Below are 20,140 nucleotides of genomic sequence, written 5' to 3'. Positions count from 1 at the left end.
GGGGGGGGGGGAGTGAGGGAGGGAGGGAGAGAGAGAGAGCAAGAAAGAGAGAGAAAAAGAGAGAGAGAGAGAGGGAGAGAGAGAGAGAGAAGTCACCGTGTGGACATGTCGCAATGAGCCGTCTGGTCTAGCATATTTGATTTTGAGTCGCCGAGATTGGTAGTCTGTGCAGTTGGAGCAACTGGAGATCTGTGAGAAATTAGACCAAAACAAAGTCTTTAATTTTTCATAAGAGTGTAACGGCACTTGCGACACAAATATATGTCATATTATATGTACAGTGGAATCCTGTTATAACGAGAGGGATGGGACCGGTGCGAAATGTCTGTTATAGCAGGATTCTCGTTACAAGGGATCCAATAATATATTCAAGGGAAATGGTATTAAAGTAGGCCTAATCTATGAGTTTGGCGCTCTGTTTATTCCTTTTTGTATTTCCCCTGATGATGATTTGTTCAACATGATCTCTAGGTCTTACTTGATCAAAAATCGAATTAGGTTTCTTTCTCCAGCACCAGCAATGTTGACAGCTCGGCGTTGGCGATCAGAAAGAAGGGGGTCTGGCTCTAGACTAACTCGCCCGCTGTGTTGTCCCCCACCCCACCACACACTGTGGTGCGTTGCGTCTGCTTGCGCACGTCACACATTCACTCCATCTATCACAGCATTGTGACATCTCCATCCTGCACCAGAGAAGTGAGAGGCACAGTATGCCTAGATAATCTAGACTGGGCTGGCCTATCACGCGATGCATTCTGCTTGTCTGCGCATGCCACACACTCCCCACTCATTCGCTCCGGCCTTCATTGTTGATTCGCGTGGGCTCTCCCATTCTTAATTTCGCTGGATCATCAACAACTTTCTCAACTGGCAAGGTTTTTATAATATTATGTAATTGGTCTGTGCGCTGTGCACAGCAGCAACAATATTCCGTTAAAACCGACTCGCGTGACGGTCTGATGGCGCAATAGCAGTATTTTATTTACAAAGATAAAGAAGGAGAAAACACGGGGTTTTAGAATAGAGTCTTTATAACAGACTTCTCGTTGTTTCAGGACTCATTATAAGTGGACTCCACTGTACCGAAGATTAGGTGTTACTACTAGACAGTAACATACAAAGAAAAGAAGGATGAAAGATAAGGATGACAAATGTTTGATAAGGAAGAAGGAGCAAACCACACCAGAGCAACCTTCAACCACCCACGACCAAAAGAATTAAAAAACTGCATTTTTTTAAAATTCAAAATTTTGAGCTGAATACATCTGCATACCTCCCTAGTTCAAGATCCAGATACAGTGGAAACCATATATAACAGGCCCGGTAATAACAGGGATCCGGTAATAACAGGGATTTTTAAAATCCCCGTTTTTTCCTTCTCTTTATCTCTATTAAAAGTTATCGGCAATAACAGGACCTCATCGAAGCCCAACCGGTTATAGCAGGGACAAAGGCTCGTTAACAATGTGTAAAAAGTAAGAGAGAGAGTAACGCAGTGATGGAGCAAGCCCACGCAAGCCACTGCAAGCACACGCGGCATGTGAAGCGAGAGAGGGCTGCGGTGTGCTGCAGACCTCGATCTAGCCTGAAACCTAGCAACACGCACGTGTAATGTGTCACCAACGATGTCAAGCGCAAAAGAAAATGCCTTTCAATTGACAAAATATACGAAATAATCCAGGCTGCTGACAAAAAGCAAGCTCCCCTGGCAGAGATTTGTCGTCAGTTCGACATTCCACAAGGGCCGATTCACACCATTATCAAGGATAGTGAGAAGATAGTGGCAGCAAACTCCAATGGAAAGTTTGCTCTGGATCGAAAGAAGATGAGACTGCCCTATGCAGATGCTGTGGACCAAGCTCTTCTGATGTGGTTTAAGGAGGCAAGGAGAAAGTTTGTGCCAAACCCTCTGTTCGTGGGTACTTGTGGCAAGGGAAACTACCCATGAAAAAGTACGGCTGGATTAGTCCACAAATGCTTACTTTCCTTGCATTTCTGATTTAACAGGGATCGGATATAACAGGACATTTTCTCTACTCCCACCATCCCTGTTATATCAGGTTTCCACTGTATATGTAAAAGAAAAGATGATTTTGAGTAATTTGAGACAAAAAAGTGTAATCACACACGCACAGGCAGATTTCTGGATGCTCTCTGACTAGGACAAATTTTGCACACACCTTAACAAGAGGCCTGATCCCGATGTTGCTAGTTAAAAACAAACCTATCGCACATGCCTGCAGCACTGCGCAGTGAACGGGAGATCATTCCAAATCAGCCCGACGACAAGCCTCGTCCAAGCCTGAGCCGGTGTCCTGCTTCCATCATTTAGTGTCTAATAAAATAACATTTTACAGACATCCAACTGCTTAGGTGGTGGGTGGGAAAAATGCATCATTTTCTCCACATTTGCGTACTTCCGTAATCGGGGCCATTTTGGTGTAATAATTACGCAAAAGGCGTAAATCTAGGAAGGTATGCATCTGAACAGCTGGCTGATGACATGTAGGAAAGTTTCAAGTTGGAAAATACAATATGTAGATACAACATTTCAGTCGGGATGGAGATGGAAACGAAGTAGGCCTATTTACATGTAGACTTCACTCATTTATGTCACAACACCGTGGAATCAGGTGCTCATCAATGTTTTGGGCACATGGTGTTATTGTATAATCTTAAAACCTATTCATTTGCCTTGCTTGCGATGTATAAAATATACCTGTCCATCTTGAATTGAAGTCGAGATATGGGAGACACCTGGTGTCAGAGCTAAGTGAAGCCAGAAAATGGCCGCCAGAGTTTGGTGACTTCCAAGGCTTGAAAGTCCTTAGAAAATGCATAACATTTTTTGAGCATTTGATCAACATTTTTTAGCAAACTCCACGGTGAAATATGTTTTTAAATAGGCATAAAAGAGTTAAATAAAAAATAAATAAATAAAAGAAATTCAATAAAAATTGTCCATCGAGCGGAAAAATGCTGGTTTGGTTTCTTCGATGTCATCATTTTGATGAGCCCCTGATTTCACCACGATGCTATACATTTATTTGTACGGAACCAGTAAAATACTCAGAAGCCCTTGAGAGTACCACCAGACTGTTCTCACCTCTCCCCAGATCTGCTTGCCATACATCCATGACTCAACGTCATACTTTCTGTGGGCAGGAGCACCGAGCTCTTGTGACGGCATGTCCAGAATCCTGGTGGAGAACACACAAACAAAAAAAGAGTCAGATTTTTCATGCACTTCACGACACCAATCAGGAGAGGCTAGTTCCCCAATTCCTAAACACAACACAATTTGATTTTGAGTTTGAGTAAAAAGAAGCACATCGACACAATAACAGTCATATAGCGCGAGGAAGAAGCAAGACGGATAGTTCGAAACAACAGAGGTAGGTCCTTTCGAAATTTTTTTAAATTGCTGTTTCTTCACCTGTGGTATCGATTACATATGCTCTGGAAATATTTTGTCAAAATTCAAATTCTTAAAGCTGAAAAAGGCAAGAAAAGATAAATAATGTTGGTACAATTGTTAAGATAATGAAATAGTTTTTCTCTCTCCTGCAAAATTTTGCTCCCTGGCCTTAGTACATTTAAACAGCTTGCCGACGATCATACTTCTTTGAGGGGACAAAGGCTGATCATAAAGACTGGGCAAAAAATGGCAAATACAATAATAACAATAGCAATAACAATAAATACAATAATAACAATAACAATAATAACAATAACAATATTAGTAAAAATAATATTTTAATGCTTAGTTTTTAATTATAATATAATAAAAATAATAATAATAATAACTGCATTCAAATAGCACATAACAACGCTCTACAGCAAGCTCTATGCGTTTTACAACTCTGTTACTCCAGCAGACCCTAGAACATGCAGAAACATTCTCAGCTACCTGGGAAGCATACAGTGCAAGCTGCAGATGGCAAGCGTTCAAACTTTCACAAACTGACAAAATCTTTGGGCGTCCACATATGAATGAAATGTTGTACCTGAAGTGCAGCCCCAGTAGAGAGAAGAGCTCTCGTTCAATGTCCAGGAAGTCGTGGAGAAGCTCATTACTCTCTGTGCCATCCTCATCCGCTGACAGGCCAAACATCTCCACCTGAACAAACATGCCAGGGGGACTTCTTGATTTATCACTGGAAACACCTCAAACATACACACATGTGCATGCACAGAGACACACATACAGACATGCACAGAAAGACATACACATACACACACTCATATGGCCCATCTTGTTAACTCACTGGAAACATCTCATTAACACATAGGTACATACTCATAAAGACACAAACAGACACAGATACACACATTCATAAACACACAGACACACACACACACACATACACATAATATATGCGAACATCTCAGTAACTCACTGGAAACATCTCAGACATACAACAGAGTCTCCTTGTACGATACTATCATTAGGAACTAGACTTTGAGAGGGAACGATCTGATAAGAAATTACATCTATTTTTAACGCACAATAAGTTATGCAGAAAGATAGAGGGAAAAAGAAGAACTGAGGAAGAGAGAACAACATACACAGATGGCGTGAACAACTTCGCAATAAATAACACAATGAGATCAGGAAGACAGAGAACATACACAGATGGCGTGAACAACTTCGCAATAAATAACACAATGAGATCAGGAAGACAGATAACAAGAAGGAGTGGGTACCATGATCGTCAATGTGACAATGTGTGCTCCAGACCTGACACCTGAAGAAGAAAAAAGCTATGTTCACCATAGGTCTACTGATGAACAAGAAAGGGGCAGCACAGAAAACATTTTCCATTTCAAGAGTTTTGTGAACATTCCTTTGTGTGGGTGGTTGGCAGGTGCTCTGGGGTGTTTTTCTCTGTCTTTCCTATCAAATACCTATTGTCCTCATCTCTCCTCCTTTTTTTCTTTGTACGTTACTATCCAGTAACACCTCTAGACTTCAACACTTAAATGACCTAACTGTGTTGCAAGTGCCGTAAAACTTACTAAAACTAAGACATTACCTTAGTGAAGTGGTGCACTCTATACAGGCCTTTCTCTACTGCCTTCTCCGTAGCCTCCGCACGGTAACATCGACTGGCGGCGGTAATCCTGAGGAAAAGACACAAGAGAAACAACTGTCTTTTGTTTTAGTAGAGGTTTTACGTCGCAACTGCATAAGGTCATATGAGCGCCAACGGGTGGATGTCAACAGAGAAGTCCTTAAAGGGAATCAGACTTACTCTGCTCACCTCTCTAGCTTAAACAGCTATGTTGTCTGCTTCGACTATCAAGGCACCCCAAAAATAGCAGTTCACAAGAGTGTGACAAACATACAAAAGAAGTAGATCTAGAGGAAAATGATGATAGTAAGGATTAGGAAAGAAAAAGCAGCAGTTCCTTGTTGTAGTTCAGGCACACTTATGAGCATGACATTGTTGGATCAGCCAATACAATTCTACTGTGCATTAGAACGAGAAATGTCCCCCCTTTGGAAATGGCCTAAAGACACTTAAGTCAGTGGCACCGCCCCGGGGGTAAACAACTGTCTGTAAGGAGAACTGACACCAAAGGGCAAATTGTCCATCAGCTGTTCAGGTTCACATGACTTACAATTGGTCACACAAATAATGCAAATAAACATGTGTACTTTCGTTTCATTTACAAAAAGTCATGCAAATATTGCAAACAATTATTTTTTTAATGTGTATTTTCACTTCATTTACAATACGTTGAATACGACTTGAAGGAAACGAATTCAAGAAAAAATAGCATTTTATGCAAATCCAATCAGGGTTCATTAATGCAGAAAAATAACCCCGCGATAAAAGCACTTGGTAGGTCTGACATAATAAAAGAATGATTCAAAAGAGGCAGAAATGAACATGCCAAAAAAGAGAACCAATTATAATCCTTTCGGGGTGACATATGACACACACCTTGCAGGCAGATGATCCATGGGAACCACTTCATTCATAAAGTATCCTGTGAAAAAGACAAATGGAAAAAAAAAACATACAGTGTTACCTTGACAATTAACATCACTTTTCTGTTTTAAATTACAACATACCAATTTAATTGAAACATTCTAGTATTCATTATATTCTGGGTGATGAGAGTTGAATCAGGAATTAATTGTTGCATTATGCATTAGAAACTACAACAGTCAACATTGTTATGATAACATCAGTTGATTTCATTACACAAACAAAAACCAACCACATATTGCATTTTACGAAGACAAATTTGATTAAAAGGGAAAACAGTCAGCACTTCATTAAATGCGAATTTATTAAATAATCATAAACAGTCTGACAGCTGCAGATTTAGAAAAGCGCACTCTGATCATAAACATGAACAGTCCACATAATGTACTATAAAAATGGTGAATTTCTGGCATCAACAAGATTTCTTTGAACATAATTGTACACTCATGTTGTACACTGTTATAACACTTTTTCTTCTCCTGCATCCCCCCACCCCTAAACCTCAACCCCAGTTGAAAGAACATACTTCAACACCCAGTTCAACTGATTTTTATGCTAAAAGAACTATTTTTCTACCACAGCACAATATCCCTTGGATTTTTTTAAAAAGTACCCTTGTACATTTATACCGACTGGTACAGACTGATTAGCAAAAGTTGACACACTGTTCTTTAATTTTTAAAATTACAAGGTGCATGGAAGACCTCCAAGCTTTTCATCCTTTTCTGAGAACACAAGGAATTCAATCTCATTTACACAGGAATCGGGAGGAAGAAAAGGCTGACATGAAAAACACAAAGTTATCTCCATAATATGCCTCTCAAACTGTGTACTTTGGCATGAGAAGAAGTCTCTTCAAAACTGATGAACCCCCTCTTTCCTCTTTCAAGCTTACAGCCCATTACACAGTCATGTGGTGCAGTGGAACTCAGTTTCAACGAACTTGGATTCAACGAAAACTCGGATTCAATGAAAGGAGTTGGATTCCCCGATTTTTTTATTCATAAAAAATCAATAAAAACAACTAGGATTCACCGAACACATAAAGGAGCAAGCTCGGATTCAACAAACACATAAAGGAGCAAGCTCGGATTCAACAAACACATAAAGGAGCAAGCTCGGATTCAACAAACACATAAAGGAGCAAGCTCGAATTCAACTAACACATAAAAGAGCAAGCTCGGATTCAACAAACACATAAAGGAGCAAGCTCGAATTCAACGAACACATAAAGGAGCAAGCTCGGATTCAACAAACACATAAAGGAGCAAGCTCGGATTCAACAAAGTTGCTTGCTGTGTGAACTGCTCTATCATAACGTATGCGACCAATCCGCAGCATCCTTCCATACCAACACACGCATTGTTATCACACACTCATGTCTTAGCATATGCCAGGGTCGGACGGGTGGCCAGCACACGTGTGACGTGTGACTGTGTGTGTGTGAGGGGGGAGGAGAAGGGATGGGGGAAGGGGGAGCAAACGGTTGGGGCAGGGAACCCCAAGAGAGAGATACAAACGAGACACAGTTAATCTTTTCCCCCCAGCCACTGATCAATATTAAAATGATAGATAAGGTTGACAAAAATCTACATAATTAAATGTTCGTTGGACTGTGGAATCAAACGTTGCCGTATGCTACTAGTACTAGGCTCTACACAGCAACATAACTTGTTTGGCAAACAATTCGCAAAAGATGAAAGATGACACAGACATGCATTGGAACAAATCGGCCCTTTTGCACAGTGTGTGCTAGGTAGAATTCAGTGTATATTCCTGGAAACGAAAATGCCTCTCATTTAAAGCCAAACAACTTTGGATTGAGAATGTTGAATACATTATACATTACTTGCTTTGTGCCTGTAATTATCTACAAAAACCCCTCATATTTGCAATAATGAACACTCGCATTCAACGAAATTGAAGCCAGGCCCGACGACTTCGTTGAATCCGAGTTCTACTGTACTGCAGGCAGAAGAAGCACTGTTCTCTCACCGGCCAAGGACATCTCGGCAGTGCCAGCCAGACACGCCCCCTTCAGGCAGTCTGGGTGGAGATGATACACTTGACTCTTGGCCAGGCTTGTCTTGAAACCACAGCTATCCTAAGGGGGAGATGGGAAGGTTTCACTCATGGTTATGCATAGTGAAACGAAATAAATAGTAACAGTTCCTTTTTATATCCTTGTAGTCCCCCCCCCCCCCCCCCAAAAAAAAATAATTTAAAAAATAAATTAAAAAATATTAGGATGTTTTCTTAAGACACTATGATATCACTACACTGTGCGACATCCTCATGAAACTGCAGGCGATTGGAGGGCATTACTCGTAGATCTTTACTTTCCCTTTGTTGTTTCTGTCCTTCTGTCTTACTTTTTCCCAACACTAAATGACCATTACTGTAAGGATGCGCTTCTTTTTACTCAAACAAATAAGCCTCACAATACACTTGTACTTACAATGACACCCGAGTGAAGCACGTCAGGAACAGTGACATACTCAAAGCCCTGTGACAACAAGCAAAGAACAAACAAAAATACATTAACAATAAAATACAAAATGTTTTATGTTGACAGTTTATTCATTATTCAAGAGATAGTGGTGGCTGCATTGCACGTTATTATGGCCATTTTTCTCAACTATGCCCAACTACAGGAACATAACAGATGTTGTTGAAGAAAACACTGAAATGCGAAACCCCTTCAACACAATGTAGCTGGCATACACAGCAAAACTTCCACATCATTTTTTTCTATCATCTATAACGTTTGGAAGCGAACCTGAAATACCAAGTTCAGAATCATCTCTACCTGAACATCAAACCTAAATCATCCACACCATCATTAAAAATGTACAAATTATCAACTTGACGACACGCACCGTTTTATAAAAAGAAAGGTCTTGGCTTTAAATCTACAATAAGCATTTAGAACCAATTCAAGCTGAACAAGTTCCAACCTCACGATTTGAAAGCACAGAACATTCAGACGCGAGAATCCTGTTCATGAAGTGAAAGTTTGTGTTTGCTTACCTTCAGTTTTATGCCGTGTAATGCGAACATATAGGCTTTTGAGTTGAAGAGTTCGCTCTTACGAATACAAAACAATAACATTCATGTTCACAAAATCTTTTTAAAATAGCAAACCTTTCAAGTACAAGGAGTTTAAATTATAGAGCTGTGCTGCACTGACCTTGGTCTGGAGGAAGTCCAGGGTAAAGTTCACCAGAGCCCTTTCCAGCTGGGCCAGATCTGCTTCAAGATAATATGTCTTGGTGCCCGTGGAAAAAGTTAAGTTCCTGAGGGTAAGAAAAGTAATGACTTAATTCATCATTGGGAGATCCAACCTTATTGGTGAAACCTTTGTTGTAACAAATGTGATTGGGTAGTATTTTGCTTCTGGGAAAAAAAAAGGATAAATATAAAAAGACAAGGTGAACAAAATAACAGCACTAAGAAAGAGCTGGCACTTTCCACATTTACCTTTTTTAAGTTCATCAGAACTCTGAGAACTTGAACAGACGGTTGATGGGAAAAGACCAGGATACTACTGGGTTTTTCAGAACATGAAAGCAGAAAAAAATGAGAGGTGAACTATGACTGCCAATGCCTGCCCCATATCAGGCACTTGAAGAAGATAGCCAAAACCCTTTTTAATATTCTAAACAGCTTTTATCTCCTCTTCTACTTTCCTAATGGTATCCTCTGCAATACTCGACATCGTTTTTTAGAAGCTAAAAACTTAAAATATGAAAGTGTCATCATATTACCTAATGATCTCATGTTTTGTGTGCAATGAATAGATGCAAATGAGTGGACCATTAGGATTTATCATTCATAAAAGCATTTAGTACTAGGAAATCAACAGTGATAGAAAACACCAAAAACAGTCCAACAGGCTGTAACACTGTGTATCCACCCCTGGACGAAGAAACAAACAGGCAAAATGAAATTCTGAGAAGATACGAGAGTCTTTGATTGGAGGGAAATACAAGATTATAATCCAGCTCTTCAACTTGGACTTCATTAAGCATAGAACTTTGGTACTGACCATCTCTGACCAAGTTCAAAAGCAATTGGAAACAAAATAATATATGAGACTAGACAATATCAATAAACAGTTTGACAAATACACAAGACAACATATAAATAAGAAGGTAAACAATAGATAAACATATGCATAAAAGAATCAATTAATTTTTTGAAATCACCAAATTAATTAATAATTGTACATGGTGGTACAGTAGGGGGTAAGTCATCTCAATCAGTCGGCTCAGTTTTCAGAGCAGAACTGGAAACCAAACAGGGAAACATCTGCTGCAAGCCTGCACAATGTACAAGGCACTTATAAAAAAATATTGGCCCAACCCAAGGCAGAGAGACCGAAAACACTATGGGGGCCTGGAGGATCTGTGGCGAACAACAGCTTTAGCACTGGAGACTGGAATGTCCATTTAAAGTTGAACGAGATGGAGAAGAAGAATCAGTTCAGTTTTGAACAAACCTATCTCTCAGCATCTTGAGTCCTTTGCCTCCAAGCTCACTCACTGGACGAGGTTTGAAGTCAAAATCTGGGAAGTAAACAGGTTTCTGTTGATGTTTCAGTGATTATTATGGTTATTGAGGGACAACATCCTCTTCAGCATATTGACCTTACTTTAAAACTAAAAAAGAGAAAGAAAGTTAAGAGCACCTTTCAAAATGTTTTCAAAAGCAAATATGAACACCACAAGAAACATATGTCTCTTTTCAAAAGGATACCATATACTCACTATAAATATATTTTTTTTAAATGAGGTCCAAAATTATCCCCTACCCCCCTCATTATATGCGCAACATATAGCCAGGATAAGGTTCAACACAAAAGAATAATGTCGAATAGAATTTTCCATTGAACAATATTGATTATTGATAATGGAGCAGTTTGTCCTGAGTTCAACTCCTGATTTTCCCATAAAATATTCTGAACACTGGACCATTGGTGGGTGGTTTTCTTTCTACTAGCCTACCGGCATTTCAAGTCATAGAAGCCAGTCTGAAAAGAAAGAGTATGAGGCCCACTTTAAGCTGAAAGTTGTTGCATACGCAGAAAACCATAATAATTGTGCTGCCAGTCTCACGGATTCAATCAGTCTCAATGCAACAACCAACAGTTCTTGGATAAAACACTATTTGGGGCCGAACTAGTACTTAATTTCAAGCATTTTGAGCCCCCTCCAGAATGTCAGCAAAATACTCTTTACTTTATAACATTAATATGCGCAACTTACAAAAATGGGCAGATTTTGGAGTCAAAGTATACTCTCAGTATTGTACACCACATTGTGCGGCAGGCGAGTATATAAATGGTATTAACATTGAATCTTGTGTACCAATGACAAAAACTCTACCTTTAAAGGCATAAATATTCACAAAGCACTGTAAGAAAGTAAAATGTACATAAAGCAGTCTTAGAGCTCATCCCATTTTGCCCAGGGCTATGTTAAAAAAAAGGAAATAAAATGAACCCCAATCATGTCAAAACAGTGAATAAAGCTGAGTTGATTGGGATAACTTGTGGTTTTTGACAAGTTGGCATGATACTGTTACATTTTTCCCAGAGACGTTTGCCACATAGAAAAAGAAGTAGCTGAAGAAGACCTCATTCCTCACCAAAGCACCCACCACCCAATCAGTCTCTAAGAAACAATAATAAACTGAAAAAACAGTCTTGAAATTAATAAACACTAGCACGTCATCAGGGTAACTTTTTTCCACTTGTAATAGCAAAATAATGTTCATAAATATATTAAGAGGCAAAACAAAACAAAACAAACCTTTTTTGTCACCAACAACCTCAACTTGCCTAGCACATGACTCGTCGCCAACAATCTGTAAATAAAGCATTTGAGAATACATGTGTCAATCATGATAGCGTAAAATACAAAGACACCAAGCCTGAAGTTCCAGTCTAGCAAGATAACATGCCCTTACGCCAAGTACACATGTTCAAGTTCAAGAGCTTATTTATAGATGTGTAGTCTGATAGAACAAAGTACGACAAGAAAAAGGTAATTTCAAAAGCGATTATTTACAAAATGAAACCAACACTGTGTGATAGTGTGTGTGTGTGTGTGTGTGTGTGTGTGTGTGTGTGTGTGTATGTGTGTGCATGTGAGCGCGCATGAGCACATATGTGCGGGTGTGGATGTGAGTGTGCGTATGTGTGCAGGTGGACAGAAAGGTAGCTCAAGTCTTTGGATGCAAATAGATGGTAAAGTTCCTTTATGTTCGGCATCCTAGAACAAACACACACACGCACAAAATTGTTTAATTAAATGTCTTAAACCTTACAGTCTCGGGATGGCTGATGTTGGGAATGTCCAAAGCTTCAGAGGTCATCTCTTGTCTCAAAGCCTCCTTCTTCTCAGCCTTGTTCACCCAGACAGTACATGCAGAGTATTGCCAATCAGGTTGATAGCACATGTCGATGGAAAAATAATATTTTAATGAATCAAAAGTTTTTCTTGACGAAAAAAAAAAGAAAAAAGAGACAGGGACAGATGCACAGAGACATACTTTCAAGGTTTGAACATTTAGCAAATAGAATCAAACAAGAAAACCTTTTATCTATTGCATACAACTTAATTCCCATGCACAAGATTCATAAGCAATAGCATCTAAAACTAAGAGAAATGTGTAGTGTGTTCGTTGCAAGTTATGGGGAGGAGCGACCCTTGATTTTTCAGATTTTGGGTCAGGCTATAAAATTGTTATTTTGGCTGATTTTTGAAGATCAACCAGTTTTTTGTTGTCTAAAAATAGCATGGATACAATTGAGAAGTCTTTATTCTCCTGGTAAATTGCCGTTGAAAACATGAGGACGGATTAATATTGTGAATTTTCAGTTATTGTCATTTTTTGCAAAATGTATTTTCTTGCAGTTTTTTCCCTACTCCTTCCTTAGTTTTCATTCTTTTGACATTGAAACTTTCAGGAAACATAGTTGGCAAGGCTGCCATCAATGTAACAGAGAGATATTTGAAAAAAAACACACACTTTTCCATTGGCAAGCGATTACGCAACCAAAAATTTAGAAAAAGTTTTTTATACTTTGGGAAAATTCTCTTTTTTCTTTCTTTTGCACTTATTGAAAAAACTTGCTGTTATTCTGATAGGGTCTGGTTCAGGTATACCCTCACCAAATTTGGTCAGTAAATAAGAAAGCCTTAGGGATTTGAAATTCATTGTTTATTTTTAAGATGGCGGACGTTTCCATAGCAACTGCTGTAGCTATGTCAAAATCAAATTGCATATCAAGAGATTTTACTATGTCTTATTTATATGTGTGCTTAGATTTGATCTCGGGCAACAAACATAGAAAATGGTCCTCAAGGGTACTCCTCCCGTTAAAGCAATTGTGAGGGGTGTTTCCCATAAGTAACCCACCGAATAGCTTTACAAGAGTGAAACACATGTCATGTATTAGGCCATGGCACTGAAATGCTTAACATTTAAAGTATATTTTAAAAAATTTTAAAGCAAATTCCTCCAGTCAGATATAATAATAATAATAATAATAATAATAATAATAATAAATGACATTTATATAGCGCTCAACCCCGATTAAAGTACAAAGGCTCTGAGCGCTTTACAATACAGTACAACGGACAACAGTAACATAAATCGTTGTTTTCTGACTAAATAAAATTATTCCAAATATCCATCTTATTAATTAAAAAACAGAAATGATTTCAGCTGACATTTGAATGAATCAAAAGATTTCATCTCTCTTAAAGTCCTTGGTAAAGCATTCCAGATCTTGGGGCCTTGGTATTCAAATACCCTTTCACCTATTGTTTTAAGTTTCATAGATGGTAAAATACATTTCTTTTTGTCAGCTGATGACCTTAAACTGCGAGTTGGAATGTACAGTCTTAACAGATTTGATAAATATGACGGTGCATTATCATTCAAACATTTGTGACATAGGGTGACCAACTTGTACACAATCCTTTTCTCAACAGGAAGCCAATGCAAAATTCGTAAAAGAGGTTTAGCAGAGTCACACTTTCTTTTCCGTAAAACTAAACGTGCAGCATTGTTTTGGACAGTTTGAAGTTTTTTAACTTTCTCCAGTGATATTCCTGATAACAAGGAGTTATTATAATCGAGTTTTGATAAAAATAAGCTAGTAACTAGTAAAGCAGTATACTTAATATTGATCAGATGACGTATTTTACTAATTTTTCTTATTTCTAAAAATATGCAGCTGATCAGATAATTTACCTCAGCTGACATTGACAAACTGGAATCAAAACAGATGTCAAGATTCTTAACTTTTCTTGATAATGCAATTTTCGCATCACCAATTGTCATGTGATCGTGGTCAATCTTTTTAACAGACTTTGCATTGCCTGCCAGAATGACTTCTGTTTTAGTATCATTTAACATCAATTTGTTTTTTGTTCATCCAGTTTTTCACTAAGGCATATAACAATATTTGAATATGAAACAATATTTGTCAAATTAATACATGTACACTGTACAGCACTACGAAGATTCGAACAGATTTATCCCCACTATGCACCTCTTTCCCAATTGATCCTCTATTTCATTCTTTTGTTGTCAGCATTATAAAACAATAGCAGATCAAATTCATTACCATTATAAATATTCACAATATATAGATCTATATTCGAAGAGCTCTGTGGAAACGGAAAATTTACAAATACAAAGTAAAGAATTAATGAGAAAAAGGTTTAAATAAAAATCAACACTCACATTTTGTTCTTGTGCATACAGCTCTGACAAGGTGATCAATTTGTGAATGTCTCCAATTCCCTTTCTGTTGTAAATATTTGCAGCAATTGTCTCAGTGTTCTTTTTGTCTAAGAGATAAGACCAATCCAGTTGCGGCTCTGGTAGTTTGAACGGTTCTGTCCATGCAGCTGGACTCAGACCATCACTGCCATTTTTTGACTGTATTGCCGTATGCCGCACTGAACGAGGAGAACATCTCAGCTTCAAAAGAGACTTTCTGTCTTGTGGTTGATGTGGCTTCAAGTGTATCTGCGAAATATAAGCCTAATATAAAACATACCATACTGCTGAACAGTCATGAGAGAAATTAAGGCCTATCCACTTTTAATACATCGCCTTAATAAACTTTCTTTATCGAACAACCAACATTTTTCATCCAAAGCTTATTTGTTTCTATAATCTAACAATACAAACCAAATGAAAATTGAATTTTGTTGATCTTAAAAAGAAACACAAGTAGAAAAGTGGGCATTACCAGTAAAATACAAAGAAATTCAGAAGAAGAGACTTTCATTAAAAAATCAGAACCAATAGGAGCCAAGAGAATGAAAATAAAGAGTAAATGTCTCTATGTTAGTAGTTGCAAACCTTAGTTTAGTTTATACCTAACATCCACACAATTTACAGTAAGTAAATAATTATCACAGGGGCTTCAGTTTGTTCTGAATGGATCTGAGTTATAGTGAAAAAAAACAATAACAACAGTGACAAAGATTTTGGCACATCAAAACCAGAGCAGGACAGGGCTACACAGTATTAGCATCATGAACAATAAGACTTTGTATATCGTAGGCTTAACTTACAGAAAATCTCCTTGTGGTCATGGCCAGACAAGAGGCAAGCTGAGATATCAGCGTATGTTGAGAATCAGCTTGGTACACTGCATGTCGTAGATAAGCTTGTAATTTGCCGCTCTTGAATACACATGAATATGGGACTCTCATCACAGAAACTGAAGCACACATGATCCCATGCATTCCTGAGTCTTGATGTAAAAGCTGAATAGAAAAAAAAAAGATGGAGAATTCAACATTCACGGCATATTTTGAAGTTTCTAGGGAATACTTTTAGGGATAACAAGATGGGTTTAATTGCTTTATTCAGTATGACAAACAGTGCTGGAGATATAATGTATGGTACCAATAATATAATCATTCAAAGCCCTGCATTAACAACAACAAAATCTCCCTTGCATCTTCAATTCAAGGGCTTAATTCGTATGCCTAGCCACCGGCCTCAAGTGAGCAAGACCCCATCCCCAACCAAGCCCACCTGAGACAAAAAACGTACAGAAAACAGTGTTTGTTGCACAAGACATTATTGACTATTTTGAAGATCTTTCTAAATCAAATGCTGGTATTGACAAGGACTACCCTGAGTGGGATATGGAATGTGATTCTGGCCATCATATTATGAATGTTAGTAATATATCAATCAGGAGCTCAGGCAGAGGAGCTTGGTTGCCTCAGGAGATCAGGGCTCAAAGGGTTAAAGTGTTGTGGGCCTAATAAAAACCCAATAATGCTTGCCACTAAACTCACTGTGACGTCATGACTGCATAAAATAAGGCTGCTGATTGGACAGTTTCCCTCCGACTGTTGAAGTCGGTTTGTATAAATATTTATACATATATATATATATATATATATATATATATATATATATATATATATATATATATATATATTATATAATAAATATATGTGTGTGTCTGTACTGTACTGCAGACAATTAAAAAATAATTGGGTCATGATGCAGTGGAATCAGGCACTTATCGATTTTTAAAGCGTAATTGGTATCAGTTTATAAAAAAGCCTATTCATTTGCCTTGCTTTTTAATAGAGAAAATCCCTATCTTGCATAGTAGTCGAGATAACTGAGACCGAAGAAGAGGGGATCACCTTGTGTCAGAGGTAAAATTAACTAGAAAATGGCCACCCGAGTTTTGTGACTTCAAAAGCTGACGCTGATTATTTTTGGAAACAGAAATTTATATTTTTTGTAGAATCCAGGTTATAATCTTTGATCAACGTTTTTCAGTAAAATATCAATTTATACACTCAGGAAAGTGTCTTTAAACGGAAATTACAAGACGCTGAACCCAAAACAAAAAAATTATATGAAAATGGTCCTACGGGCAGAGAATTACCAGTTTCATCAATTTTATTATTTTGACGAACACCTGATTTCAACCTGATGGCAGATGCCTCGCCTCAGCTCTCACAATTAATTAAATTATTTGTGAACTTTACAACTAGATCTAGAATCTAATCTAGCTCTAGCTCTAGATATACAACAATTTCAGGCAAATTCCATCGAACAGCACTGCCCATAGCACCAATACCCATTACTTACAGAAAGAAAGGAAAGGGGTGCTGTAGGGGTGCTGGGCTGGTGTTAAAAAAGATTTGAGTGAGAGCCGAGGACGTAGACCAAGTAAAATTGACTAAAAAAATAAAAATAATCTAGATCTAGATTCTAGATCTAGATCAAGGAGATTAAAAGTAATGGAGGATGCTCTGTTGGCGGCACCGCACGCCTGATAGGAGCCCTCTCTCGCGGCGGAACTGTGGGCTACCTGCGCTGCACGAATCCCCGACACACGCACTGAAATCTAGATAAGAAAGAAGGTTTTATTCCGAGGTCCTTGAGATTAGGCAAGTCAATTAGTAAAAATGCCTTGCATATGTGTTGTATATAAGTGTAAGAACTGATATGATGCTGCAGTGGACCGAAGTTTTCACAGTTAAGTTGTTTTCCTTTTAAAAAATTTGAATGAAAGTGTTTTTATGCCCCCAGCAACACAATTTAGATCATGAACATTCATAAGAGGCTGGCTCTGGCGCTACCTGCCAAGGCCAACCCAGGCTGAAAGGGATACAACACCCAAGCAGAAAGACCGAGATACTCAATTTTTAAAAAGTATTCTTATTCTTTTATATATATATATAATTATTATGTCTATATATATATAATTATTATGTGTGTGTATGTATAAATACATATACATTTATATCGTTTTCCATTGTGTGTGCAAATTAGATGCTACTGTTGTCTAAATGTAGATATCTGGAGGCTCCATTAGAATATGAAATCAATACTCAACAACAATAATGATGAATATTTTCTATGTTAAAGAAACACCAAACCATATCAGATGACGGGAGAGGGTAGGGTGGGGTGGATAAGAGTTTGACTCTTGTTAGATAGAACTATACTCGGTTTAATTCTATTGTTGTAGTCTTCACCTAAGACCCCACAATCAATAATTCCGATTCATTTAAGATTCTGCTGTTAAAAAATAAACCAAACAAAGCAACAACAAATTTTAATACACAAGAGTCATCACTGAGATAAATTATCCCCCCCCCCCCCCCCCCCAGAGTGTAATAATGGACTAAAAACGCTGCTCTCCATATCATACTTTACTGAACAAAAAAAAAAAAAAAGGAAACCTTCAAAGGTCATCCACGCTTATGCATACGATCACACCTCCAAAGGTGCTGTTATCTCTTTTTTTTAAATATTTGAAATCATTGTGCGCTCTACTTTGTGAAAACCAGGAAACAAAATTATTGTAATCAATAATATTATTAAATTTATTTATAGACCAAGACATACTGTTAGCAATCTGATAAAGCTGGCATCGACCCTCTGTTGTGTTCGCTATTCCTTACACATAAAGTTAGTTATGGCACACGCCTAGAATCATGCAATCATATATCTTAAATTCAGTTTTAAAGTATATTTTTATCCATTTCTAATAATTAAACATTTTGGCATCTTGAAAGATTATCTTTATAATTTGGTATGTTTGATAATTTTATGTTACTTGGACAAGTTTTCTTATTTTACACATCTTTCTGATTTTTAAACTTGTCTATTGATTATAACATAAAACTCTGAAAGAATTGAATAGTCCGTATCACACACAGAATTTATTATTTTTTGTCTCCCTATCATTATCCGTCAGTTGAACACAATCTCTCTCTCTCTCTCTTTGTCTGTCCATCTGTCTCTCTCTCTCACTCTCTCTCTTTTATTTAATTTTTCCCATTCTCCTTCGTCAATTCCCAAGGCCCGCCCCTCCTCTTTCATCCCTGCTCCATCCCCTCTTCCTTGCGTGCATTCCCCCACCCTGCCCACCCCCACAACGTGGCCCAGCCCGATAAGATTCTATAAAAAGAAACGCCACAGTTCGAGATTGAGCCCACACTCGGCGGCATATTTGATCCCCACCGCGGCGTACTACTCGTGGCGCCGCGAAGAGAGAGAGGAGGCTCCATTAGTTCTAAACTCCTTGATCTAGATCTAGACCTAGAATACTAGATCTAGATCTAGATCTAGATTCTAGATTTCTAGATCTAGATTAAGTACAAAGTAAAGTGAAAGTGAAAGTTGAGGAAAAGCAAAGCGAAGTCAAAGTCAACTCAAAGGCAATGTAGGGTTATTGTGTGTGAAGACAAAACAAGCCACAGAAAGCAAGTTTGAGTACTTTAAAAACAAACTGATGTCAGCAGAAGTCGCTTCTGCTCGTCTGTGAAGTTATATCACACTTTTGTCATACGAATTGTCTATTAAAATTTATCATTTCTCTTAAGCAAAGAAGTCATGGAAGCGGCCATTTTGAAATCTATAAAATATAATCTCACTAATGAGAAGAGAAAGAAAACAATTTGTGACTATCAAAACATTTATTATATCATTTTTAAAGAAAATAAAATAAAATTTATTTAATAAAATTATTTGTAAGAGATTTCTATTTTAAGCTGAAGTTTATGATACCACAGGCGTTATCATGGGAAAACTGTGTGTATCATTTTCTCTTTTGTTCCTTTATTCTTTACATAGTCTTTTGTTCCTTTATTCTTTACATAGTTTTGAACCAACTCATAATATTTTCAGCAATGCACTCAGTTGACTTATTTCTTTTACTTCTTTTTCTAATTATTATTATTATTATTATTATTATTATTATTATTATTATTATTATTGTTATTATTATTATTATTATTATTATTATTATTATTATTATTATTATTATTATTATTATTATTATTATTATTATTATTATTATTATTATTATACTACCACTACTATTACTTGGCCTAGCAAAATCCCAGTACTTCAAACTGAACATAATGTCTAATTATCACTCAAGAGATTGCAGATATTATTTTCGAAAATATTTTCTTCTTTATTGTATAGGCTAATAATAATAATAATCATTATTATCATTAATAATAATAATTTTATTATTATCATTATTATTATTTTTATTGATGATGATAATAATAATAATAATAATAATAATTTAATAATAATAATAATTAATATATGAA

At 37.3% G+C, this 20,140-nt stretch overlaps 1 protein-coding gene across 2 annotated transcripts in view; it reads right to left on the bottom strand.

Moving 5' to 3' along the window:
• The window catches only part of LOC101860404 (serine--tRNA ligase, mitochondrial), a 22,602-nt gene extending 3,173 nt beyond the window's left edge, over nt 1–19,429 (bottom strand). Inside the window, exons 1-14 of one of the 2 annotated variants that reach the window (XM_005096654.3) lie at nt 19,294–19,429; nt 15,602–15,796; nt 14,760–15,047; nt 12,330–12,407; nt 11,813–11,867; nt 10,501–10,567; nt 9,190–9,295; nt 8,458–8,505; nt 7,995–8,103; nt 5,952–5,997; nt 5,037–5,124; nt 4,008–4,120; nt 3,107–3,200; nt 97–189 (exon numbers count right to left, since the gene is read on the bottom strand). In XM_005096654.3, the coding sequence (XP_005096711.1) occupies nt 97–189; nt 3,107–3,200; nt 4,008–4,120; nt 5,037–5,124; nt 5,952–5,997; nt 7,995–8,103; nt 8,458–8,505; nt 9,190–9,295; nt 10,501–10,567; nt 11,813–11,867; nt 12,330–12,407; nt 14,760–15,047; nt 15,602–15,775 (1,359 nt within the window). In that variant the 5' untranslated portion in view covers nt 15,776–15,796; nt 19,294–19,429. The remainder of the gene's footprint in view (nt 1–96; nt 190–3,106; nt 3,201–4,007; nt 4,121–5,036; nt 5,125–5,951; nt 5,998–7,994; nt 8,104–8,457; nt 8,506–9,189; nt 9,296–10,500; nt 10,568–11,812; nt 11,868–12,329; nt 12,408–14,759; nt 15,048–15,601; nt 15,797–19,293) is intronic. The other variant, XM_035969281.1, reaches the window with a different exon arrangement.
• Between the last annotated feature and the right edge of the window lie 711 nt (nt 19,430–20,140).

The sequence above is a fragment of the Aplysia californica genome, unplaced genomic scaffold (genome assembly GCF_000002075.1).
Source record: "Aplysia californica isolate F4 #8 unplaced genomic scaffold, AplCal3.0 scaffold00134, whole genome shotgun sequence".
NCBI lineage: Eukaryota > Metazoa > Mollusca > Gastropoda > Aplysiida > Aplysiidae > Aplysia > Aplysia californica.
The sequence above is the reverse complement of the archived record's forward strand: the minus strand, read 5'-3'. Positions and strand labels throughout refer to the sequence as shown.